Source organism: Syngnathoides biaculeatus, chromosome 17 (assembly GCF_019802595.1).
Source record: "Syngnathoides biaculeatus isolate LvHL_M chromosome 17, ASM1980259v1, whole genome shotgun sequence".
Taxonomy (NCBI): domain Eukaryota; kingdom Metazoa; phylum Chordata; class Actinopteri; order Syngnathiformes; family Syngnathidae; genus Syngnathoides; species Syngnathoides biaculeatus.
Window position 1 is genome coordinate 10,392,249 of NC_084656.1, and position 27,562 is coordinate 10,419,810.

At 39.5% G+C, this 27,562-nt stretch overlaps 1 protein-coding gene and 1 non-coding gene across 4 annotated transcripts in view; one reads left to right on the forward strand and one right to left on the reverse strand.

Moving 5' to 3' along the window:
- ctif (CBP80/20-dependent translation initiation factor) overlaps positions 1–21,199 on the forward strand; it is a 70,428-nt gene extending 49,229 nt beyond the window's left edge. For all 3 annotated transcript variants that reach the window (XM_061801577.1, XM_061801575.1, XM_061801576.1), the window contains exons 11-13: positions 2,545–2,700; positions 11,613–11,666; positions 17,045–21,199. In XM_061801577.1, the coding sequence (XP_061657561.1) occupies positions 2,545–2,700; positions 11,613–11,666; positions 17,045–17,269 (435 nt within the window). In that variant the 3' untranslated portion in view covers positions 17,270–21,199. The remainder of the gene's footprint in view (positions 1–2,544; positions 2,701–11,612; positions 11,667–17,044) is intronic.
- On the reverse strand, positions 19,557–19,629 carry trnat-agu (transfer RNA threonine (anticodon AGU)). Its single transcript has one exon. It is a non-coding gene; the product is annotated as a tRNA-Thr (tRNA).
- Positions 21,200–27,562: the final 6,363 nt, after the last annotated feature.

Genomic DNA, 27,562 nt, shown 5'->3' on the forward strand with positions numbered 1-27,562 from the left:
TCGGGCCTTTAAGAATTTTGGTTGTATTGTGTGTAGTGTGCTCTGATTATATCAATACATGACACCACACTCACGCAGATGTTGTTCTCTCGACGATATTGAAATCTCACATGAGCTCACAAAAATGAAGATGGGCAGACAATTCTGGGATTGCGCTGATCTTTACTGAGTGTTGCCAAAGGGAATGGAAACGGGACTTTTGTAGAATAACCTGTTACTAATAAAACGACTTGTTTTGAAATATACTTCTTGGGAAAACCACTTTTATAGAAAAAAAAAAACAATTTCAGGTAAGACGTTTTCCATGTGCAGCTGGGTTGTTGTTCCTGAGTCAGGGGGCTACTTTGATTGGCTTCATTCAGTTTCACATCACAATTCACACGTTCATAACTCGGGGAGACATCAGCTTTCCCCACACACAAGATTTGGTTATGAATACTGAATGCGTTCAATTTTTAGGATTATTAGGATTAGGATTTTTTGGACCCTATCGGGACCGAACCTCCTCTTCGCACACCCCAGACCTAAGGATAATCTTAAAACAAAATTGTCTGGTATTTAACATGACATGACAAACCAGGACAAAAGGATCTGATTATGTGTACCGGGTCTAAGGGATACTTGAGTAGTGAACCACAAACATGGAGAGCGAAGACTCTACCTCACTTCCATTGTTCCTTTGGTTTTCTTGTCCTTTTCTTCCCCCTTTTGTTTCTGACATTTTGCTTCATAATACTGTAAATGTCACATGTGGGTTCACAAAGGGTTAGTACTTAATGGTATTACCGTAGTTCAAGACTCTCTGCATGTCAGTAAGGGGGACAACTATTGCATGACCACTCTGCTCATTAGTAGCCAAGACATCAATTGTCACAGGTCATCTTTAAGAGAGCTTGACTTTTTCCCCCAACTTTGTTTTTCTCACCTCCACTTAACTTGAGGGTTAATTTTCTGCCGTATATGTGCAGGTTATTAGAGATAAATGTCAGATCTCACGGTGGTGGGTGCCGGAACTCTTGAAAGTTTTACTTGAAATCCAGGCGGAACATCTACTGTATATGAGTGGCTCAACCAGTATTTATCCCAGCAGTCATGTTGCTCACTGGGCATCAATTTTGTAATGCTAAAGCAATGCAAAAGATTCATTTTGTTTCATGTTTTTAGCTGAGGCTGTAAGGTTAATGTGTACACCACCTACAAAAAGTCCAATCACAGATTTGAATTACTTTCACCGCCGTTGATAAATGTAATTCTCAATATCCACCGACAAGAGAGAGCAAGATTTCCAAACTTTTTCTACTAGGGCCTAATACAAAAAATGCAAGGATACAAGCGACACTGAAAATCAGAAAAACTTACACATTTATTAAACACACAAAAATAAATTAAACAGTTTTATATCATTATTCATACTAATTATGAGTGTATTGCGGAGCAAAAAGTGAAGGAGGCCATTTTTTTCTCCAGAAATCAAAAATATTTATTCAGTATGATCAGAAATTGAGTTATTTTAGTTGTAAAGTTTCTTTTCTTTATTTGCACATTTCATTTTTTTGTCTCATTGTCTGACAATCTAATATGACTAAACCTCTCCTATTTTAGGTCAGTCAGGATCAGCAAAATTATTTAATTTTGTTAAATGCCACAATTGAGAGAGTGAGAATTTCTTAGAGAATTTTAGATCATTTTCTTCTTCTTCAAAGTTTGCATCCATCGCCTTAGTATCGAGTAGCATTTCCTGTGAACTGCTTGACTTGGGTCAAATGTTTAGATTTTTTTTTTTGTCCGTTCCTCCCCCTCCCCCCATGATATAAAATAATCAAGCAGAGTGGTTGAGCTGTGGCCATAAAAACACCCTGGTTGTGCCGTAAATTAACTTACATGTTGTCAGTTTACCTATTAGAAGCTTCCTAAGCTATGGCCTCATCATCCGGACTTCTCATTGTTCTTTAATGACAGTACTTTTCGTGGATGTAAAGTTTTGACATTGAAGAATATAATACAACGTTATCTAAGACATGATCGCTGTCATTATTGTGACATTTAACAAAATTAAATGGGGGCGGCACGGTGGCGCAGCTGTAGAGCATCGACCTCACAGTTCTGAGGACCGGCCCTGCCTATGTGGAGTTTGCATGTTCTCCCAGTGCCTGCGTGGGTTTTCTCCGGTTTCCTTCCACATCCTACAAAACATGCATGAATTGGGGACTTTAAATTGTTGAGTACGTCAACAAATTGAGTACAACTGTTTTCTGTCTCCATGTGCACTGCGATTGGCTGACAACCAGTTCAGGGTGTACCCTGCCTCCTGCCCGATGACACCTGGGATTGGCTCCAGCACTCTCACGACCCTTGTGAGAATAAGTGGCTCAGACAATGGATTGATGGATTAATTTTGGTGATCTTGACTGGCCTGAAGCAACAAAAGAAATGTGTATTTGCACAGTAAATGTAAACTTCTGGCTTCAACTGTGTATGTAATTTGGACACCTCAGAGATAGATTCATAACCCCTCTCTCTTTCCCCGCAATTATTTATCCACAGAAGGACTTTGCCCGTCGTACGGAGTTGCAGCAGTCGGACGTGGAGGTGTGGTTAGGCTTCATCACCTTCCTGTGTGAGGTATTTGGGATAATGAGGAGCAGTTCTGGAGAGCCCTTTCGGGTCCTGGTGTGTCCCATCTACACCTGCCTGCAAGAGGTGTGTATCGTTATTAGAAATGGTTGTTGCATAACTAGGAATTATGCCATAACTATCAGGACTGGTAATTATCCACTTATATTTAGGAAAATTAGTCCAAGAATCAAAAACTTGTTTTCATTCAGCACCTCCCTGGTGACCAGCAGCTCTGTTGCAGTGGCTTGTGACAGTCGTATAATTTTGACAAAGAATTTTTGCCTAGGACACCCAAAATTGTCTATATCCAAAGTAAATTCGGATTAATTCTGAGAACCTGGCTTGGTTCATGTCCTGTCTCACCCTGTGTGGAGGTTCCACGTTCTCGCCATCTCCTCAGGGTACTGTGGTTTCCTCCACATTCCAAAAACATGCATGGTAGGTTAATTGGAGACCAAATTATTTTAGGTGTGAATGTGAGTGTTAATGGTTATTCTTATGTACGATTGGATGGTGGGAAATTCAGAGTGTGCTCCGCCTCTCACCCAGACTCAGCTGGGAGAGGCGCCAAAATGCCTGCAACCCTAGTGAGGATAACCAATATGGAAAATGGATGAATGGGTGACAGAGTAACTGTGTTGTGCTTGTCTTTGACCTCTGTGGTGGACGGAATGTGACACTCGCTGTAACAAAGAAAGTAGTATTCACGATTGGATATTGTTGATATTTATCGTTTTTCACAGAATTTGAAGACTTTATGCCAGAGAGTAGTTCTACTGCCATCCATCATTTCATTTTCCCAGCCAGTCCAGTTGTATGTAATTATGTTGTTTGTGTACCAATCGTCATTATTTTGAGCAATCTAAGTTGTGTGGTTCACTCATTATATGTGAGCTACTGTTTTTGTGAACAAAAACAAAGACACAAAGTTTGGTATATTATATTTCATATATTTCAACATTCAATAGGGTTCATTAATTTGTCTGTTTAGCTTTAGTGAACTTCAGCTGAAGCGTCAGAGAGCAACATTAAGCAAGGAACATTCGCCCTTACTCCTTGCTACTATGTTAGCAACTTAACAACCTGTTGTGATCACATGATCTGTAAAGGCCCACATTGCATCATGTGACTTACGGATTTCCCCGCGAAAGCCGTGGAAATCCTCACTCAAGGTACTCCCCGTTCCTCCCTGTTCCACATACCACCTATGTCTCTGCCTTTTTGAATAATTTTGCTGCATAATCAAACATCTGGTCATTTAGCTCCATTTGTTCAAACAGACAGTGTTCGACGGTCACCGTTGTTGTTGCTTTGTTCCTTGTTACCAAAAATAACTGCTGAGGAAACTCCAACCTGTGGCAACCTTGCCAATACCAGCTGTAGTGACCCCTCTCACTTGGAGAAGAACTGCAACACATTTCCCAAACTTAGTTGCGCACGAGTATAAAGGCAAACTACATGCTTGATTCCCACAGTGATGTGAGCACCCGGCGTGAGCATAAAGAGCCCTTAATCCAGGGCTCTCAAACTGGAAGCCCGCGCCACCAACAATTTTTTTGTGACCCCTCCCTCTCCACCTTAAAATGAAAGTTTGTTAGTGTAGGCCTTGAGTTTTATGTCAATGGAACTTTTACAGTGTTGTATGTGGAGGTGACGAACCTACCAATCACAGTTGCTTTTAGGGGCGTGACATAGACCGGGATTAATTTTAGCCGAGAACCATTTTACAGTAAGTGAGAGTTACAGTAGCATTGCCTTGGAGACTTTTATTAGTGGTTTTGCACCCATCTTGTTTTCATCAGCGTCATTGTTGATCTTATTTTTTGTGAAAAAAATTGAAATAAAAAAGATCTATGAGAAAATTGTGCATTCGTACATGTGTGCCAAGGATGCGGCCCAGCCTCAGCCAGACTTTGCCTCCAGCACCCACAAAGTGCCTTAAGCCATTTCAGTGGTGCTGGACAGAAGTGTTGAAACAGAGCATGGAACGGACTGCTTGTATAAGAGTTGTAAAATCTGAAATTTTAAATGCAGTCCGTGCCGATCCAATACTCTTTGCTCGTGTCAGACTGATATCCACGATTATAGATTGGATCAGTACACTGCTAACATATATACATGGCATGTCCCTGTTGCAGTTTCATTCAATTTGGGGGAAGCAAGTCTTGACTTGGAAATTATTGAAGGCTGATAATATTGGATATAAGTACAGTATTTGTCGTAAAAAAAAAAAAATTATCAAGCATCCCTATGTGCAACACATGTACTAATAGCGGGGTCCTCGGTTTATGATAGACATGACAAGTTTCAAGGTTATAAAAATCAACACGCTCAGCTATATTGCGCAGTGATTTAAGACTACTAGGCAAAATCAGACATACTTAATTACAGATGTACATAGTTTTTTGTTTATTATTTTGGGTTGAGTTGTTTCATACAAATATTTACCGAATGACTTTAGTAGCACTACTGTTAGTGATAGACTGCTGTAAAAATTTGGGTGATGTTTCCACCCTAGGAACAGAACCCTTTCTCAGAGGATCACCTGTGTAATATTACTTTCTGATTCCATGTCAATGACTTGATAGACTGGGCACAGATTCAAGGCCATTTTTAAGCCACAGCTAGTTTGTCCGAAAACCCATTCGTTTCAAAGCCAAAAGTTGAATAGACTTGCATTGAGATCTGTTTGCACACCTTTAACTTCTGATAAGAAATACATACAGTAACTGATTGCCGATTGGGAGAGGTCGAGCGTTGTTAATTTTTTTTTGATGGTGTCTCTCCTGCATGCACCAAATACATGGCTCCCCACACTAATTGACACGTGTAATTCTCAAATCTGTTCAGACTTTTTGAGTGCTCGCCTGCACTTCGCAAATTCGCACACTATTTATCTTTAGTTGTCATGGTAACAACACAATGTTTTAAGTGTGCTACAATTCTCGATCCATGGCACATTTTGGTGTAAGCATGTGACTTTGTAAAGTTGGTCTCATCTCCCCTTTAGAAATTCACAATTAAGAGTCAACCATCCCCGTGCACTTTTCTAGTAAGAAGAAAATGCTTAACCGCATATTGCACGACGCAAGTTTAGTTTCCTGTTTTCCGCCCTCAAGCCAGTCTAGACAGTAGACACCGCAGTGGCTTTTTCGTTAGTGGCTCAACCTGCCAGCACGCTATCGCTTCCAGGAAAGCGGACGACCCAGGGTTGAACTCTCATCATCAGGCCAGGCCACCTGCCATATACTCTTCTTACTATTCATGGAAACCATATATGGGGTCACAGCAGCAGAGGGACCACCATACAGAAGTGGTTGCAGACCTATGGGGTGTTGAAAAAAGGAAGTTGGGGGAGGGGGGAAGCTGCAGCGATAGATTGTGGTCCAATCAGCACTTGCTGCACAGGAAGTTTACTGGTGACATGACAGGTACAAGACCAGTATGAATTTACATAAATGTGCAGCACAACCTCGAGTACATCATTTATTAATTTTCCCTATAGGAAGTAACAGAAATGTAATTAGTTCATTCCAAAATGTTTCTGGTAAATGCATTAGTAATTATATTAAAGTTAAAAATTATTTATAGTGAAACAAATTCTGTATATTATTCATTTGGGTTGGCAATTGATTTTTTTCCCCCTTCTGGGTTTCGCTTTATTTCTCCTGATGTCAAACAAACAATGTCCATCAACTTCCACAGTAATGTAAGAAAAAATATATTTTTTGTTTATAGAGAATTTGAAAATTAATTGTATCATAAAATGGCCCTTTTGTCAATCCATAAATAGATTTGATTTTAAATATTCAACAGAAATAATATAAAATGAGTCAAGGACTTGGGTGGTCCATGTCTGTTATCAAAGATAGTGAAAAGTTTCCAAGATGTTGCTCAATCACTGCTTGTGCCATGAAAATATCACAAAGTCATTGGCAATTTTCTTCCACTAGGTTCATTTCTCATTTGTAAAACAATGTGAAAAGGATTTAGCTCATGTTGTCTATAGTGGGAATTAACACACAAAAAAAGTCAGTCTCCAAATAATTTGATGATAACACTTTAATATACTAAACCACGTCCTTCTGGTTTACAGCCATTTTTCTTGTCACCAGAGATGCTCTTTGCACTACTGAAGCAGCTAAAAAAAAGTTTCTGTTCCCCAGAAAAATCGTGGCAATCTTTCTAAAATCATTTAATTCCATGCCCAATTATTACTATTAGTCTCGACTCTTATACAGAGTCAGGACAGAAACAGAAACTCATATGACACTATCTTAAGCTCCATTTCCGTATTTGTCTTCTTCCTGGACTGACACAGCCTAAATTTGGGGTCGACAACATATGACACAATGGTGACATACAGCACCCCTCGGTTTGTTAATCTGGCTCACAGTGCAGATACATTAGCAATTCCCGTTATATATGCTGTATTAATTTTACATTTTTTTCCCTGAAATTAATCAAAATGTATGTTCTATTTGTGTAGATTTCTTCTTTTTGTCAATTTTTTTTTACTCCCATCACAAAAATGTTGATTTACTGTAAAGTAGTACACATACATTAATAGACTTCTGTATTAAATGCTTAATTATAGATAATATATAAAATATATAAATAATTGTAAATGTTGAAAATGAGCATGCTTTAATTTTGTCTCTATATTTTACATCCACGTTTATGAATGTTCCATCCCACTGTTGCCCTTGAGCATAAATTCCCTTTTTAACAACCAACTGACATACAAGGGCGATCATGCAAAAGTGTTGTTAGCCACATTACCAATGGATTGCATTCAAATATTTGGCCCCCACTCTTGTGTCATTGTCACTGCCGGGGGAAATATCTGCTTACTGGCTGCTAAATGCTCCGCTACGACCACCACGCAGGTGGCTCATCCATTTAGCAAAGGTGCTGCGCAGTTGTTTTTTTTTTTTTTTTTTTTCTTTAAATGCTTTTTCATTAGCACTGGCACCTACAGGAAGCGACCGGCAGAAGCAATGTGTATGAATTGCACCACACCTGTACTAGTTGTACATGACTATAAAATGCCCCTGAGATGCCAAATACCGGTTAACACCTCATAGCAATCCCCAAAAACCATGCATATTATTTGACCCATGTAGCCTGAATGCAGCATTCAATCAGTCGGGTGTTTTTAGATGTCGTTTGAAGAACCGCTCGACAATAACTTTCCTTGCTAAATTGTGTACATTTTTCCTCAGAGCTTAAACAGGAGAACACCTCGGAGAAAGATATATTCTCTGAATTATTCATCAAGTATCCGCATGTTGGCGCATCAAAAACACGACAGAAACAGCTTCCTCTTGTGGTTGGCTTAAATACGAACCTTGATTAATTGATGCATAGTCTGTTGTTGTGTAGGTAAGGAAAAAAATAAACAATGGATTTATTTTCCTCTTTTTGATGCTTTTTCTGTCGCATGAAACATTTTTCTGGAGAAAACCTAATCTTTTATTGAAGCCAATGACATGCGTACAGCCTATGAAAGAATCAACACACCAACTCCTCAAGCTGTCTCCTTATTGTTGTGAAGACTTTTGAGTGTCTCAATGGTCCTATGAGCTAATTTGTCTGGGGCTTCACACCCGTGGCATGGTCACCCATGACAAACACATCCAAGGTGAAGGACCAGACAAAGCACAGCTCTAAGACCCCTATGAAAAATAAAATAATTGGATGTAGGTTTCCCTTGCTCGGACCTGGGTCACCGGGGCCCCCCTCTGGAGCCAGACCTGGAGGTGGGACTCGAAGGCGAGCATCAGCCTGAAAGGGTTACATGGGTCCCCCTTCCCATGAGCTCACCACCTTTGGGAGGAGCCATCAGGGTCAAGTGCATCAGTCCCGCTGGGGGACTTCAATGCTCACGCAGGCAATGACAGTGAAACCTGGAAGGGCCTGATTGGAAAGAATACTCCCCCATCAGAACCCGATTGATGATTGACCCGACTTTCAGTGGGGAAAGATGAGTGGAGGTGTGAGCGTTTTTATTTATGAGCGTGGTCACAGAATGAATTATGCTCTCTTGACACCACTGTATTTCAAATTTACTATTAAACTACGATTTTTCCTTCCAAACTACTGCCACTGGAGTCAACAGTACTTTTTCAGCCTTCTCTGCCACACCTTCATGCACTCCTTGCAGTATGTATCTGGGCTCTTCCACCGCTCAATTTTTATGACTATCTTGATGTCGTCCACTTATTCAAAAGCATCCCTTTATAACCCTTTTGACCTTGCAAAATATGAAAAAAATAATCCGCAGCCAATTTCAGTGAGTAGAGAGTTTGCTTATTCGTCTCAGCCAGGAACTCTCGGATATCATTTTGTTGTTTTGTCATTTTGAAGCAGCCATGAGTTGGCCTTTTGCCACTGAATGAACCGTCTACTGCAAGGTTTTTTTGTGGCCATGCTGGTTGATCAGCTTGCCCACAATAAATGAGAAAACTCATAGATTGTAGTTTGAGGTTGAAATATCACTCTTGTAGCACCTATTCTTTCTGATACGCCAGGTCGTTACTTAGATCTCTGGTAAATGGATGTGCACAAAAAAAATGGCTACCCTCAGTCTTTTCTCTGTCTCCTAACATTCCTTGTTCTTCAAGAACCCCCACCCCACCCTGAAAAAAAATTGATGCATCATTTGCATGATATATTTCAACAAAAAAATTACTCTTGAGACATTCTATTTTACGTTTATCTTTTGAAGAATTTATTTTAGGGTGAGTTTTGTCAAGGAGCCAATTTCATTGTATTTTCACTAAAAAGGGACTGCTGATTGTCCCCTTCTCATATCAAATGTCTGTTCACAACAGCCTCATGAGGAGAAATTCAGTCATCACCTTTGTTGTTGGGTATTTTTCACGTCATTTTTCACTGACTGCCCCATTGGATTGGTTATTCCCAACCAGAATAGTGTGGCACAGATAGTGTACCATGAGAGATTATCAGGTCTGCCGTGATGAAATGATCCAATGTCACCTCAATAGGTAAAATATTTTTTTTTTCATTCGAATACTTTAATTTACAAATATAGAAATGTATACTGACAGGCAGAACAATTAACTGCTGAAGGTACATAATTAATCAGTGTATCCACATTGTGACATTTTTGTCTGCTGGCTCCGTAAATGTGATGAAAACACTGCATTAGATTGTGCCGTTGTGTACCTAATGAAGTGTCCATTGTATGCTTTTAGTTTGGTGCACCTCAGTGGAGTGGATGTGATGGGATAAAGAATAATACTTGATGAAAGAGGCGGGAACGCTAGTCCCAATGCCAGAAATAGTGTTGCTATGCAACTATTGGAAGCTCATTTGAAGTCTTCCAAGTTCTAGCGCTCGCTGCTTGCGTGTGTTATTAGTATGGAGATGAAACATATTTACTTCTCAGCTGGAAATCGGTGCCTCCCATCACTGCATTCTTTGACAATGCCATCAGTGACATGTCATCTGTTCGTCAAACACGGGGATGTTTGATCTGTGCGGCAACAAAAACGCTGGGATAAATATGGATGTTCTTCACTCACGTGTTCAGAATGTCACAGCTGTCCTACTTTCATTTTTCTGATCAAATGTCTTTTGAATATAGGACTGTGGATTGGTGCGGCAAAAAAAAGTGAACGGGAATCACAAGCGATTCCCAAGGTTTTCTCAACTTTGTTATGTAATGTAATTGCAAATAGCTCCTGGCTTGTCAGGAGCTTCTTTGAAACTGTGTTATCCACATTAATATTAATAATTAAAAAAAAAAACTTTCACAGAAAAATTTATTAGTGGCTGTATTTGAGTTAAATGTCTGCGTAAGAACCCCCAGAGAAGCCGTAACGGTTGGGGGTGGAACCTGAAGTGGCTTCTACTGCACAGTGGACAAAAAAAAAAGAGTGCCATTATGCACAATCAAACATTTTCACTCAGACATGGTATCAAACATGAATGCCACCGCCACTGCATCATTAAGTTCACGAAGCAATCAAATATGCCCTGTTTATCAGACGCTAAAGCTCACAAATATGTCCAGCAAGTTAAACTTAATGAAGCTCTGCTGACCCTTTGCCTCTGACATGATTGGAGAGGCATGGGTGTTTCTCCATGATCATATTTCAGACAGTGTTGTTACTTGAAAGTGGCTCTGTCGTGTGCAGAGAAATTTTGTGTGGGATGCCGTTATTACATGAACTAGTGCTACTGCAGAAGTGCTCATTCGCAGACACTTTTTCAGAAATAAGGCAAATGAAGTTAATTTTAGGGCTGAAGGACAGTAAAAATGCATTGTACTGTGACCCCCCCCCCCCCCCCACCCTGTAACATAAGATGCAAAGGGAAAACAATACAGGATAATAAACTCGTTACATGAAAACCAGCACACATTTCACCTTTTCCCTCTCTGTATTGTTTGGATAGTTTATAATAGTTTCAATCGAAAGGAAAATATGCCCAGTAGAGCACAAAATGTAACTATTTGTCTGACTTCTCCCCGTACTAATGCAGTATTATGCACCCAGTTATAGTGTCTGGTTATTAGCACTTTACTAAAAGTTCATTTATTTTTAATTAATTATCTTTCACATAGTAACATAATATGAATTACTGTAGCTCTATTTGAGTTATGTGCACTTGAGATTCATGTACACTTCAGTTTGTCCCTTCACAAATGGAATAATGTTTTCCCTCCCGCTCACTCAAGTGTAATCTTTTAGAATGTGCTTTCTTTCATTACATTCTGAAGAGCAAAAGAGTAAATACAGGCATGGGGAATTGTTTACCATGTCCTCAATAATAGTTATTGTACAAGAAGATAATTATACAACACTATGGGCTACTCCTTGTGTATAGTTTGAAGGTTTATATTTACTGTAACATTGGTGGGCGTCATTATATACTGTATTTTTATTACTTCTGTACAATTGGAATGTCACTATGCTGGCGTCAGCCGTGATTCAAATTGGCACTCTATCTATTCTTGTTCCATGTAGCTGCTGCAGTCGAAAGATGTCAAGGAAGATGCCGTGCTTTGCTGTTGTATGGCGGTAAGACATAAACGCACACCCGATTGCATATACTATCACGTGACACAGTACCCTGTCTGTAAACAGGGGGGTTTCAAATTTTTTGGGTCCAGGGACACTTTACAGGGGATGTAATGTACCACCAGGCACAACCTAACACATAGTATTTTCCGTGCATTTTATAGTTGGTTTTTTTTTTTTGTTTTTTTTTTGTGCATGTTCATGTCGGTTTGCAGTGTGTTTAAAAACTGTTGCAGCCATAAAATTCCAAGTTCATGATTATTTTTATTATATACAACAATAGTTGTTTAATATCTTTTCTTTGTACTGTATGCAATTAAAAAATAGGTTGAACATGATTTCCAAATCATTGTTTTTATTTAACACAACATCCCAGCATCATTAGAATTGGGTTATAACATCGTTTATTTAACTAGTGTTGCATTTATGATTCTAACGGCGCTCCAGTATGCCCACGTGAGCGTTATGAATAATAAAATAGCAAAGGTGAAAAAGAATTGTAAATAAAATCTATATCGGACACTAAAAGGCAGGCATGCATTGGCAGTAGCAAGGTAAATCTGTGTCGCATTTGTTCTTCCTTTTTTCAATTGGCAATGAAAAATTTAAATAAATAGAAAGTGACTGTTTTGATTTTGTGTTCTAACAGGAAAAAAAAAGGGGGGGGATGACTATGAATTTGAAATATGGGCCACGGGGCAGTCCAAAAACTGGAGATGAATTAAGAAAGTGTTCAATATTTCAGGAAAGTATTAATGTACAGTCTATTAAATATATTTGATCAGAAATATAATTGGGTTTTTTTTTGTGCAACATAATAGTGCTGTGGTCTTTAAAAAAAAAAAAAGGGTTAGTTTTGTCTGAGGTGGCTGGCAACCAGTTAAGAATGTGTCCCGCATCCTGCTCAAAGATACGAGGTCATAGCTGGGATAGGCTCCAGCACTCCTGCGACCCTTGTGAGGATAAGCAGCTCAGAAAATGGATGAATGAATGTTATTGAGTAGTATTTGTACAATACCACATATTGCATGACCATATTTTAACACATTCTCCAATACAGATTCTTACGTTAGACCTTTACTTCATAAGATAAACAGTAGGTGTGGAAAGTTTTCAGACCCCCTTGGATTTTTCAATTTGTTATATTGCCACCATTTGCTAAAATCCATCAATCCATCCATTTTCAACAGTGCTCATCCTGGTTAGGGTCACAGGTCGCTGGAGCCTATCCCAGCTGACTTTGGGTGAAAGGTGGCCTACACCCTGAACTGGTCGCCAGTCAATCGCAGGGTACCTGCGGACATGGACAACCATTTGCACTCACATTCACTCTGCCACTGAGTTTTTTTTATTTTTTTATTTTTGCCATGCTTGTACCTTTTCTTGGTCACCTTGTTCGTTTGTTGTGGTTTTAATATAAGGACAGCAGCTCTAAATGGAGATATTTTCTTCTACTCTGCTTGAAGAGATAACAATTTACCTTCCTTTTCTGGGTTATTTCCCAAAAAACAAAATTTTTTTGAACAGCTTTTACACTTTTTTTTTTTAATCTCGCCTCAAGATAAAATTGATTGTTTGATTTTTAACTTGTTAAACAAATGTTTGCTCATAAAGCTTTCAAAGCCTCCCATGTGATGCATGCCAAGGAATTTATTTGTTGAAATTGTCACCTTGTCGAGTCTTAAACCATTTTTTGCTTTTCATAACAAAAAGAATGGTGCATGGTCAAAAGTAAAATTGGGTATTAAAAATATTGCGATTTGGGTCGTAGATGTTAGGATATTATAAAATAGTTGATTGATCATGTTTGATAGGGTTAGTGTCAGGGTTCATGTTTGGTGTGAGATAAAAATACGCCTTAATTGCTCTCTAAAATTTCTTCAGATTAGAGTTTGGTAACTTTTCTACTCCTGTTGTGTGATCTTTTCACAAATCCATAACAGGGTCCAGTGTGCAATTGAAGTTTCCCACAACAACAATTTGTTGAGTTAGCTCAGCAAGGCCAAAAACTAATTTTTAAAGGAATTTTGGATAATTTATATTTGTGTTGTAAATAACACCTCTGACCCAGGTTTAGACTGATGTTGAGAATGTCCCCTTCCCACCTAACGCAAACACAAATAACATCCTCTTCCAAAAACTTTATTGTCGGAAAATAACTTATAGTATGTTTGTTGTTGCGGCCTCCTGCAATTCCAAGAAAAATGAACATTTACTTACGTAACGCACTTAAAGGGGGGAGAAGAACTAGAGCAAGATGAACTATCATGTTCTTGTAGAGGAGCATTGCACACACAAAAGAAAATGAACCTGTCCTCCCTTTTCCTCTCACTAGCTACGGCACCTTATTTTTCCGTCTGATCCATTATACGCTGAAGGCTGGTCCACCTAATAAGGATCAGTCCGTCCACTCTAGACAAAAGAAGAAGAAAAAGTAAAAAAAGAAAGCCCCACCTCTCTCCAGTATTCACATCACTACACCCATCTTAAATAGCCAATAATTCAAAGAGAATTATCTGAGATAAATCTGTTTTTCTCTGTTCAATCAGGTGCATCAGGAAGTGCAACGCTCCTCGCTCACGTATGAGGGTATGACAGTTGTACAATGGTACCTTGTCTTAATAGTGCTCTGAAACGTAATCATTTTTCAAGTTACAAGCCATACTTTGGTTGATTTATGCTTCTTGGGGTTGCTTTGTGTTGCTCCTTTAACCATGAGGCCTTAGAAAATGCCTCCTGGCACGGCACGACAAGAATAGCCAATCAGTGACTGTCGAGAGAGAAGGCATTACTAAATAGTCTGTCAGTCATTTGCACACAGCCTCGCAGGAGGACGCGCCTTGCACAAAGGGTGACTATTATAGTTTGTTGGCAGCATTATTTAACTCTTGGGACTAGCTCAAGTAAAATAGGAAGGATTTGGGCACCTGTAGTTCAAATCAAGGCTAAGGATATGTATGGTGCTGTATGTCACTGGCGTTGACATGCGAACAAACAGCGACTTCAACGTTCCTACCGGGTCTTGAGGTAAATTGAGCACCTCTCTCATTTTTAATTGATTATACATTCCAAAAAATACAACATTAAACCTGTAAAAGCCACCTTATACTCCTGCAGTCGCGCGGCAAACAATGCCCGTATTGCATCACTTGACCTACACATTGCCAAATGCAGCACATTTGTGTAGCTTGCCATGCATGCATCAAAAAAAGCCACGGCGCTCACCTCTCGTGATTGGCCCATTTTAGTCACATGCTCACCGTTCACCCTGGCTCCACACATTACCTACGTTGCCGCCTTCGCGATCTATATTACAGCATAATTAACTGTATCATCTGGTCATCTAGGTCCCTTTGTTCAAACAGACACTATTCCACAGTCACTAATTTTGTTGCTTTGTCCCTTGTTACTGTAAGAAAAGTAAAATTGTTTACCAGAAATGACCAAAATATGCTAAGAAAACTGTACCCTGCAAAGTCCTTGTCAATACCAGCTGTAGTGATATCTCTGACTTGGAGAAGAACTGCTGTACATTTTCAAAACTGAGTATAAGGGCAAACTACGCGCAGAAGACCCACGGTGACATCAGTACAGTCTCCGCACATCCGAGTATAACGAAGCCTTAACACATCGTTTTTGAGACATCCGTACTGAGCTTGGGGCGGGCGTGGAGACTAATGCAATCATCAAATTTCGATAAGTAAACATGAGTACTGTACTTTTTAATTTTATTTTTTTATTTTTTTACTTCACTCTGGCGGTCTCATATCTAAAGCTTGCTCATAACTCTTTGGCGTCGTGAAAAAACACACCGACTTATAGCTCTCCTTATCAGCGCTGGTATTCATATTTTGTTTTTTGAGGCACTTTGCTCACGTAGGCCTCGGCACGACACTGCTACACCCGACAGGAATTTTTGGACTTCGGATACCATCACAAAGAAGCAGTTTCAAGCGACTTTTACTGAAGCACAAAATTCCAGATGAGCTTCCGAGATGACCGGGCTCGCTGTGGATTGTAGCCAGGCCAGCGAAGCTTCGGACAAGAGACAGGAAGCAGGAGCGGGGCCGTTGGTCCGGCTGCCTGCTCAGACTAGGGATCGCAAACGGTTACAATTAATCGGTTATAACCGGTTTTCGATTGTTTAAAACCGAAACCGTAATCGGACTTTCGAAATCAGTTAAAATTTCCAATAATTTCTTCCGGTTCCGGTATTCCACATTGCGCTATTTTTTCAATATCATTTCCACTTTTTTCAAGAATGTTAACATTAAAACATTTTTACAAAAAAAAGAACAAAAATGTAACTTACACGAGTGCGTTGTTGAAAGCCATATTCAACAAGCTTGTTTGTCAATATTGTATACAAACTACCCCATTACCGCGGAGTAAATTAACGATCGATGGTGTAGTGCCGGAGAAAAGGAGTCGGAGGCGGAGTGTCGGACACAGGAACAAAACTTGTTTTATTGGCAGACATCAAAACACTACTCTCATAACGGCGGGAACTCTGTGAACTCGTCACTCCGGTAGAGCAACAACAAAAACAGTCCATGCGGAACCCCGCACCCCAACTCGAGGTCCCGCGGGTGAATTATGTAAACACCACAATGGTACCGATTTTAAAACCGGTGAATCATTTTTTTGCTACAGGTGTTCGGTTAAAACCGATTATGAAAGTAAGCGTTTTTTTGCGATCCCTAGCTCATACTAATGAACAACCCACGCAGACCCCCTCTTCCAAGGCTGTACCTCACCAACCCAGATCCATCGCCAACAAAATGGACCAGCTAGAATTACAACTTGCGGTTAATCATCTTTGTCCATGATTGCTGCGTCCTCATCATAACGGAGAGCTAGCTTCACTCGAACATTCTTGATGGTAGCGTGTTGCTAGCGGGCTATACCCTGTACTGCTAGGATTGGACTGAAAACTGGCAAAAGCAGCAGTGGGAGGCTCTGTGTGTACATGCATGACGACCGGTGCAACAACAGCGTGATTATTGAGACACTGAGACACAATCTATATCTTGAGCAATACTTTTTATGCATTCCACTTTACACATATTTTTATTTATTTGTATTTTTATTCTAATTATTTTGCTTTTATGTATGCACTGACGCACGAGAGGTTCTCCAATTTCATTATATAGTTTCGTATGATATTAAATGTCATTCATTCAAATCTTGGCTTGCGTTGCGAAACAAAAAATCGACAAAGTCCAAAATCGTGTTGGTCGGTGCACCCTTAAATCAAAATAGACGCCATCATGCCACATTTCATTTTTTGGTTGTCAAGTGAAAATGGAAAAGAGCAGATGCTACACGGATTAAAAGGTGGCAGACACTGTCTCACACTTCTACTTGGAACTCCACAGCTGCAGAGTGCCGGGAGCCTCCTGGAGGAGCAGCTGCCTGAGATGATGACGGAGCTGCTCGCGGCGGTACGCGACAAAATGTTGAGCCCGGCTGAGTCACCCCTGACCCGTTCGTTGCTCATGGAGGTATTGGAGTTGCACGCGCACCGCTGGAGCCCCCTTGAAGCACTCACCACACAGTACTACGACCGCACCATCCACAAGCTCACCATGGCCACAGCCTAGACCTGCCATTTCATCCCAGACTTTTGGTACAGACGATTGCATTTTGGGCCGCTAGGGGCAGTGTAGGATGGCGGCAGCTCATCTGTTGGGAATAGAGAGCTTGTTAAAAGGAGGAGGATGAGGGGCGCCTGTGTCTTCATTGTCCTCCGCCCCTTCCTCTCATTCCATCCTCCAGCGCTCGTGGCTGATAAAAGACAATGGAGGCAGGGAGAAGACACGGGGCTGCTGTCTGTGTGCACCGTCTGCCCTCCCCTCCTCAGAGACCCCGGGTCAGGAGGTCCCACTGCGGGACTCCAGCACGCCCACACCAACCCCCATTACCTCCCATCCCCCACCCTTTGTTTCCCTCCCTTAGCAGGAAGCCTTTTTTGTGGGGATGAGACAGCGGGGCTGCTGGGCCCGGCTGGGCTCGGGATAAGGATCAGGCTGGCTAGAGTAGGGTGGCAGATGGCTGCTTGAGCCTTTGTGAGACACAAGCACACGCATGCATGGCAACCAAGCATCCCTCTCTACCATAGAAAAATGGGAAATAAGGGGATGGGGAGGTCGTCGGCTTTAGAGGAGCGTTAAAAAAAACACACAGTGCTGTTAAACCTTTTGTTTTTGTCTCCCAAGCTGTCCACTTCCACGTTCATAATTTTTTTTTAAATGTGTGTGTATGTCTAATATATACGTGTGTGTGTGTGTGGTGTGTGTGTGTGTGTGTGTGTGTGTGTGTGTGTGTGTGTGTGTGTGTGTGTGTGTGTGTGTATTAGAACTATTTGATTTTACCAGTGGATTCTTACTGAGGACTATTCGAGCCACACTGAAAAGAGAAAAACTCTAACATTATGAGAAAAATGTCATAATATGAGAATAATTTTTGGACGTTGCACGAATATATTGCAGACTGCGATATTACGTTAATTAAGCTTACGATAAAATGTTATCATAGGATCATCGGACAATGAAATTGTAATGAGAAGCACGTTTTAAAGTTAAAGCAAATGTATTTATACAGCGCATTTGATACACAAGGTGACTCGGTGTGCTTTACATTATTAAAACCATTTAAAAGCTAAAATTAAAACCATTGGGAAAAAAACTGTACAATTACAACAGTCTAAAGTGCAAGAAATGTTTAAAAATGGAAATACGCTAAAAAGCATGAGGAAAAACATGGATTTAAAAACATTCACACTTTGTCACATCTGTCTGCAACTTCTTTCGATTTGTGTGCAGCATAAAAGCTAAATGCTGCTTCACCATGTTTGCTTTGGACTCTGCGCTCCACTCTTTGACCTAGGTCTGTTGATTTGATAAACCCTACTGGTTTTATATTCTATTAGCATTTCTTTCAAGTATTCTGGACCTAAACCATTTAGTGATTAATAGACCAGTATCAGAACTTTGAAATCTCTTCTAAGGGTGACTGGAAACCAGTGTAAAGATTTTAGAATTGGAGTGATATGCTCTGACCTCTTTGTTTTGGTCACAACCGGAGCTGCAACATTCAGAAAGACCTGCAGCTGTTTAACGGTCTTTTTGGGGAGCCCAGTCAAAAGACCATTAAAGTAGTCAAGTCTTCATGAGATAAAAGTATGGATAAACGTCTCATAGTCTGCTTGACACATGTAAGCCTTCACTCTGGATTAGGGGTCACCAACGCGGTGCCCCCGGGCAAATGATAGCCCGCGAGGACCATATAAGGCGCCCCCAAGGTATGCTATAAGAATACCGTAGGCCACAAATTTACTATTATTTGTGCTTTAAATTCTGAATCTGACTTGCTTATGTGAATTAAAATTTAAAATACCTGTAATGTCATTTACTATAATAAATTAAAACAAAAATATTTTATGTACGTCTAATGAGCTGAGTCTGAAATTTTCTGCAAACAGGTCATGTACCCCTTCATACGATTGGTGTTCATGAAGTAGCCCTCAGCCTCAAAAACGTTGCTGAGCCCTGCGCTAGATATATTCGATAGATGGTAAAAGGCAGTTTTAGTAATTGATTTGATATGACTGTTGAAAGTCAAGAACATCAAGGTTTTGGTTTTGGTCTTGTTTTTTAAGATAGTGAGTCCAGGTGTTTACTAAGAGTCATTCTCTTTTCTTTACCACCCAAAATAATTCTCAGTTTTGTTGTAGTTTGATTGAAGAAAAATTTGGGTCACCCGATTATCTGTTTTATTGAAATGTACCCATCTGCATCACAGCGTGTAATCTCAGATGAAAGCCCATATACGTTTGGCACAATTTTTACACCGGATGCCCTTCCTGACGCAACCCTTCTCAGGGAGTGGAGGCCCCAGTGGGATACGAACCCACAACCCCTGGTTTACTAAACCAGTGCTCTAACCACTGAGCTACGGGGCCTCACTATGAATATGAATATTTACATGAATATCTAATTTCTAGTAGCAAGATGGGTCGATCAATTCATCAGATGAACTATATACTGATGTAAGTTTATGAAAAAGTTATTGTCGGAGAATTAAGTCATAAGACTTAGTTGTTGTAAAGACAGATCAACTAAAAAGTCGATATGACAATGTCTCAATGATACACAAATGAAAGAGTGACAAAAATTTGTAATGTGAAAAGAATAATGATGATGTGACTAATATTGTAGAAAAATTAAGTTGACTTCCAGGAGGAAAAAACTCAAGGCAAATATATTTATTTCAAAAATTTCACTCAATGTGCTTTACTTGTTTTAAAGCATTTAAAAACAAAAGAGTATAAAACATTTTGAAAAGTACAGGAAAATAAAAGACCAGGGTAAAGAGCTCAGAACTCTAATGGATTTATCGTCTATTAGCCTTTCTTTAATATATCCAGGACCACAACATTGTATTTTGTCATTGATAGACCAGTGACAGATTTTCTGTAGTTGACTCCGAGCCAGTTTAGAGATATTAAAATTGACTTAATGCGCACTGATCTCTTTCTTGTGGTTCGAATCCAAGACAGATGCTGGCCCGACCGTGCCAGTAAAAAAAATCATAAATAAATATAATGGAACCAAGCAATGAAATCAATACATTCTTGCTGATAAATTTGATAGGTTCAGAATATTGTTTAATATTCAATATTTTGAGTTTTATCCAATTTTTATTGTGCATGACCCATGAAGTTAGGTTAAATCCCTCTCAAATCCCAGAAAGGACAAATCTGAACTTTGTCACGTTCCCAGCAAGTTATCTTACTTCTTACTATTTGCTTTTTATCAAGGAGTGCGGATAAACTGAGCGGCTGTACCGATCGCCTCATTCAGTGACGCGCGGTGACATCGCTCACATTCTTTTTGGCCACAGGGTCTGTACGCATCACTATTTCATCCACAGGGACATATAAATATATAAATATGACGTATTATTGTAATTGTATACTGTATTCATTTTATTGGAAGTTTTTGACTTTGGCTTGATGAATAAACGTAGCACGAATAATGCACCAGACGGTCCAGCAGCATCATCCTCCCAAATTGGAAAAAAAAAAAGAAAAAACTGCAGAAAGTATAACAATTAATATAAAGCAAAAAAAGATTATTTTTAGTCATGGCTGCAGAAGTATCTTGGAATAAAAAAAAAATCTCCCCTTTAATCGAAACCCTGTGTGGAGGACAGACAAATGAGTGATCCCACGAGTGGACTGGTTGTGGGAAAGTCTTCCTCCAGGACCTGGAGACTTGATTCCCATTGAAGGTTCTCTCAGCACATCAGTGAAATCAATAAAAGCTTAACCCTTTCCCTATTGACACCTTTAAAACAGATTACTGGCATTTAAGAACTTCTCCATTGTCACTTTTCATCCTGATACTTTGCACATGGATTCTTTACGAAACCGTTATGTGGTTCATTCATGAAAGCTGTAAAAGATGAATGATAGGAGTAAAAAAAAAAAAAAGTTGGTTATTCCACTTAATTACAATCATTCATTTTATCATCTATGTCATGATACATTAAAAAGCTGCAAAACAACTAACTCCACCAAAGTCTGAAGTAACACAGTGTAAAGACGCTATATGTAAAATTGTAATTGAAACCATAATGAATACGACCCAGGGCCAAAAAGCTTAAATGTTTAACGCTTCTCGGAATAAGCATTCGCGCGCCTCGTGATTCTTTTTGCCTTTTCAGTGTGGTGTTAATATTCCTTCGCATACAGTACATTTTTGATCCTCGTTTTCCTGATCTTCAACATGTACGTATGAGATCTAGCCTTATTCACACGTTTAAGTTGCTTGGACTGCTGTGAGGTGGTTTGTGCAAAACAAAGAAATGGGACGAATAAAAAGTGTAGCGGAGGCAAAAATAAATTATTATTGAGCTACAGAGTAGACGTCACACTTTAGTGTGTATGGGGGGGGAATAGGAAAAAAACAGGGGATGGCAAATGAAAAGTATGACATTTACCTGGAGCCATCTTTTGCTGTGAATATTTGGTGTGACATTACTTGATGGTGTTTACTGTGTTTGAGGAGTAATGACCTTTACTAACCTGTGTCTTGTGAAGACTGCATAGCCAAAAAAAAATCTCTATATATATATTTATCTATTAAGCTAACGTGCGGTATGATTGTTTATGTAGCATCAGTGAATGGGCTCTCTGTAATCAGCGTTCTGTATATTTGTTAGTAATTCAAAACAACAAGAAGTGTAGTCAAGGGAAAACACTTGCAGAATTTCACCCAGGAATTAACTTGTGTTGCAATTCAGGGGCCGCATCCTTCGAAGGACACACAAAATTCATCTACCAACAGCCCCCGTTAAGCGGGACGGTCGTGACCGCTGACTTTTTACGTCATGGTGGTAGGTGGCTAACAATATTTATTTTAAACCGAAGGTTTACAGTTGCAAGAAGTGTTGACACGTCTGGCCTGAAAACCTTTACGTTGTTTGTTTTTCTGGAGTGCGAAACGCCATTGTTTGATATTCCCACAATCCCATGCAATGTCATAGCAGACGAGATTGACTCTTTTGCATCAAACGTGCTAAAAACACAAATACGTTCATATGGTTTGCCGTACTTAAATCCAATATATTTTTGTAGTATCAATGCATTGCTTTTTAAAACGCATGCCTAATAGCGAAGCATTCTAAAAAAAAAAAGAGAGAGAATAGAACTTCTAACGTTATGGAAAAAGAAAAAAAGTTGTAAAGCTACATGTTCGTCACAATATTATTGGACAAACTGTTGTACTCTTAGTTGGAATGACAAGCATGAAATCGTAGTTTTTACCACAAAGTTACAAAAGTCACAAAGCAAGAAAAACTGTTGCAAGAAAAAAGTTGTAACTTAAGGTAATGTTATAGTAATAAAGCTGTAATAAAATATTTCCAGAGCTCCCAAAAATTTGTAATAGCAAAAGAATAAAGTTATATTGCAAGAGGGGAAAAAAACTTTACGAGAGTAATTGTAGTATTTTGAAAATTTCAAAGCTATGGATTAGTTGTACTATAAAAATAATGTCATAATAATAATATCATATTGCTAGGGGAAAGTAAAATTACGAGATTCAAGTGGTAATATTACTACTGTAGTTAAAAAGCTACAAAATAGGTGCATTACAGGAAACGGTTATATGAGAAGTTGTAATACTACACAAAGTAAAATACGGTAAATGTAATGCAGCAAGAATTATGTCATGTTTCTTCTAGAAAAAAAAAAGTCCAAGTTATGACTATAAAGTGGATATCACAAAAAGGAGGTGGTAGAGCTGTGAGAGAAGTGGCAAAGCTAAGAAAGTAGAGATATTACAATGAGAAAGTTAAACAGCTACAGGAGGAAAACAGTTTTAACATGAGAAAATGTTACAAAGTTATATGATATTCATCGAAATATTACAACAAGTATTGAATCTATGAAGCAGTCATGAAATAAGTTGTAATATTGCAGGAAAAAAAATGAAGTCGTGTTACACAGAAAGTCATAATGCAAAAATGTTGCGACACTGCAGAAAATGTTGCACAGCTGTAAAATATTTGTAGAATTACAAAAATGAAGTAGTGATATTACAGAAGAAAAAATCAATATTACAAAAATTATAAGTTGTCATCTCACAAGAACAGCTGCTGTTGCGAAACTGTCATAATAAGGTTGTGGTAGTAAATAAACAATAAAGTTGTAATAATACAGGGAAGAAGTGGGAACATTCCAAGAAAAAAGTTGTAATAGTACGAGAAAACTACTTAACTGTAACATTACGAGAATGAAGTTGTACTTTTGCTTCAAATCCGGACACCCTTTGCGGTGTTACGCATTGTCCTTCTGAATGATCTTACCCCTGAATCGGGACACAGTGATACCAAAAAAAAAAAGTTCTACACCAGTTTAGGCTGACATACGACTTTTTCTTTTTTTCACGTTATTTTTAGTGCCTTAGAGGGAACTGACGAGCGACGAGTAGCCCAAAAGCCAATTAAAATCCGGCCTCATGGCTAGATTTAGCCTATAGCTTAGCACGTGACGTCAAGTACCCCTTTGCACCCCTAATAAACGCAGTGTACGTGCTTGTGCTTACACGCAGCGTGCTTATGTTTTGTTTTTTGTATAATTATTTCCTCTGTCTTGCATCAAGAATTCAGGTCACGTGAAATAGAAACATCATCACTCGGATGATGATGATGATGTCTCAATGATGTCAACTTCTTTTATTTCTAGCTTTCTATTTAAGTTAAGCTCATTTATATATATGGGGGGCGGGGGGAGTGCGAGTAAAGACTTGTGAAACCGTAGTGATACCTAGCTTGCAGGCAAGTGTGTAAGTGGTGGTGTTACTGTGGTTTTGCCACCAAAGCAAGTTTTTGTTATGCAAGAAAAAAAAGTGGAGGGTGTGCTGCCCCTTCCTCGTCTGTACCCGTGGAACCTCCTCAGTCCCTCCGCCATTTGCATGTTGTCATGACTATTGAAACTTTAATGCCTGGGGGGGGCTCAACTTGGACGCCCGTTTTTTTTTTTTTTTTTTTTGCTTTTTTTCCCCCCAAACTTGTGGAAAATAAAAAGAACAGGATGAAAAAGTCATGATGCAAAAGTGTTTAGCTTTTTTTTTTTGTCTTTGTGGTTGTATCAAAGGAAAAAAAAGGCAGCCGCTCGCGTTGTTTCCAGGGTTATTAGCGGCAGAAGCGCGTGACAAATGTGGCAGGCCAGTGGCTCATTGCACCGACAACGCAGAGCCTCATTTCCATGCCGGCCATTACACCCTCGTACATTAGGCACAGAGCACACTTCCAAATGGGAATTCTGTGTGCGTGCGCCCTTGGACAATATTGCTAATGGGCAGCTCCGACGCATGCTAGGCGGTGCTCGAGCATCCCAAAAAAAAAAGACTAGACCAAGACAAAAAGTTATTCTGTTAAAGAAACATTGAAATTAATTTCAAGGGGCATTTCATTTCCAGCTTAATGATAAAAAAGATCCTTACTGATAGGAGGGGGATTCTTGGCAGAACTTTGGCACCCTTTAAACTATGAGGGTTAGCAAGATCTTTATTGGTTTTAAGGATGTGATTTGTTAAAATTAGTGAGATCAAATATCCTGACAGGTAATGAGATGATTCTAGGCATCATTTGGGAATCTCAAAAAACCTCCCTTAAAATTGGAGGAATTATTGTTTGTCAAAGCAAGATCTTTTTTTGACATATTTGTGTATTCACTCAAAGCCTGGATGTATTAGTCTATGATTCTAGGCAGCACTCAAACACCCCCAAAAAAAAAATCTTAAAATTTTTAGAGATTATTGTACTATGTCCTTCTTGCTTTTCAGAAATTTATGACGTGTAAGTCTATGAGATCAAAGACTGATACTAGACAGCACTCGTGCTTCCAAAATACAGTGAAGAAAATAAGTATTTGAACCGTCTGCTATATTCCAAGTCCTCCCACTTGGAAATCATGGAGGGGTGTGAAATTTTCATCGTAGGTGCATGTCCACTGTGAGAGAGATAATCTAAAAAGAAAAATCCAGAAATCACAATGTATGATTTTTAACGATTTATTTGTGTGATACAGCTGCACATGACAATGACCCGAAGCACACAGCCAGGAAAACCAAGGAGTGGCTCCATAAGAACCATATCAAGGTTCTGGCGTGGCCTAGCCAGTCTCCAGACCTAAACCCAATAGAAAATCTTTGGAGGGAGCTGAAACTCTGTGTTTCTCAGCGACAGCCCAGAAACCTTTCTGATCTAGAGAAGATCTGTGTGGAGGAGTGGGCCAAAATCCCTCCAGCAGTGTGTGCAAACCTGGTGAACAACTACAGGAAACGTTTGACCTCTCTAATTGTGAACATAGGCTACTATACCAAATATTAACAATGCTTTTCTCAGGTGTTCAAATACTTATTTGCAGCTGTATAACACAAATAATTCGTTAAAAAACAATATATTGTGAATCTGGATTTTTCTTTTTAGATTATCTCTCTCACAGTGGACATGCACCTACGATGAAAATTTCAGACCCCTCCATGATTTCTAAGTGGGAAAACTTGCAATATAGCAGGGTGTTCAAATAATTATTTTCTTCACTGTAGCTCTTTCCAACCTTTCCAACCTTTCTATCTATCTATCTATCTATCTATCTATCTATCTATCTATCTATTATCTATCTATCTATCTATCTATCTATCTATCTATCTATCTATTATCTATCTATCTATCTATCTATCTATCTATCTATCTATCTATCTATCTATTATCTATCTATCTATCTATCTATATCTATCTATCTATCTCTATCTATCTATCTATCTATCTATCTATCTATCTATCTATCTATCTATCTATCTATCTATCTATCTATCTATCTATCTATCTATCTATCTATCTATCTATCTATCTCATTGGTTTTAATGGCTGAATGATTTATAATGTAACTAATTTATTGTGGACAAACGTTCAGGAACTGTGTTAAAATATGTTTAGGGAAAACCTTGCTAATTTGAAGAGCAATTTAAAGACAACAGCCTGATCATCAGGAAAGTATTTCTTACAGTCCACTTTATCCTGTTGAGTCCAATCCCCAAATAACCTCTTTTCAACTTCGTTGGATCGACAGTACCTTATTGATTTGAAGCGAAATGTTCAAGGTACAGTAGCTGAAAGGTCAGAGAGGTGCGTTCACGCATCATGGCATCACCACTCATTTCCTTCCAGATTATTCCAGCGTGTCGAAGGAAGGACGTTATTGATTTTTGGATGCTGTCTGATCCTCCCGACACTTCAGGCAGCTGGGGTCAAAGGTCATCGCTGTACATGGAGTGTCAGAGCTCTCTACCTGCTGAAACTTTCATATGTTGTTGCCTCACGACCAACAGGATAAACTTGTACTGTAGCATCCTCGGGTGAGTGGATTACATCTAGTTGCGGTAAATTCTGGGAGTCCAAAATAAAGTTAGAGAAAATGATCAAGAAAATTCTGAGATTCAATTTGGAGTAGTAGTAATCCATAAACTCAAAGGCCTGAATAGTAGCACCGTGATTATGAAATTTTGATAATGGAATGGAATAGAAACCTTTTGGGTCACTTAATTAGCTTCTTAGTTGATCAAGCAGTTTTTGAACAGGTCAACAGTCTGGACACCTTACGTTTCCCATTCCTATTCAGGTATGCAGTGCAGTCCACAGTGTGTGTTGGGGGGAGAGGGTGCGGGGCTCGGTAGGGCTGTGTGGAGGTCAGAGAGCAGCATGCTCCAGAAGACAAAGTACAGTTAAAAAGCCCAAGAAGCGTCTCCCCAGACGTTCAGCTACGGAAACACTCTTCTCCGTACATAAGAAATCAATAAGAGCGGGCAACCGACTGCTTCTAGCTCGACCTCTGGACCTCTCCATCTCAGCGCCAGTGACACCTCGCTACTTGTTCCTCCCAAATCATCATCATCCTGAAACAGCCACGAGTTCCCTGCTACTGCATTCTATACAGAAGTCCAGGAAAGCGGGATATTGCCGCAACCTGTGTGCTTTCACGGAGGTGACAGCAACCCGCAGACAGTACTGCAGTCTCTGCGGATCTAAGTGTGTGGAGGTTAAAGTGCTTTCGATTGTTTTTGACACAACATAGCAAGACCCAATTGAAGGTAAGTGGTCCTGAAAATGAAAGAATGACAGACACTCCACACTCCTGTCCTTGATTTGTGGTATTCCCCTACACACAAGAAGCGTTCCATCTCTGCTACGATTCAGACGTTACCTCCGAATGTGGAAAATTCACAGGTAGAGTTTGTCCTCTAATTCCGTGTTGATGCTGTTGTTATAAAACAGTGATGTAGAAAAATTGGGTATTTTACAAATAGTGAAAAATCCCGATGCTT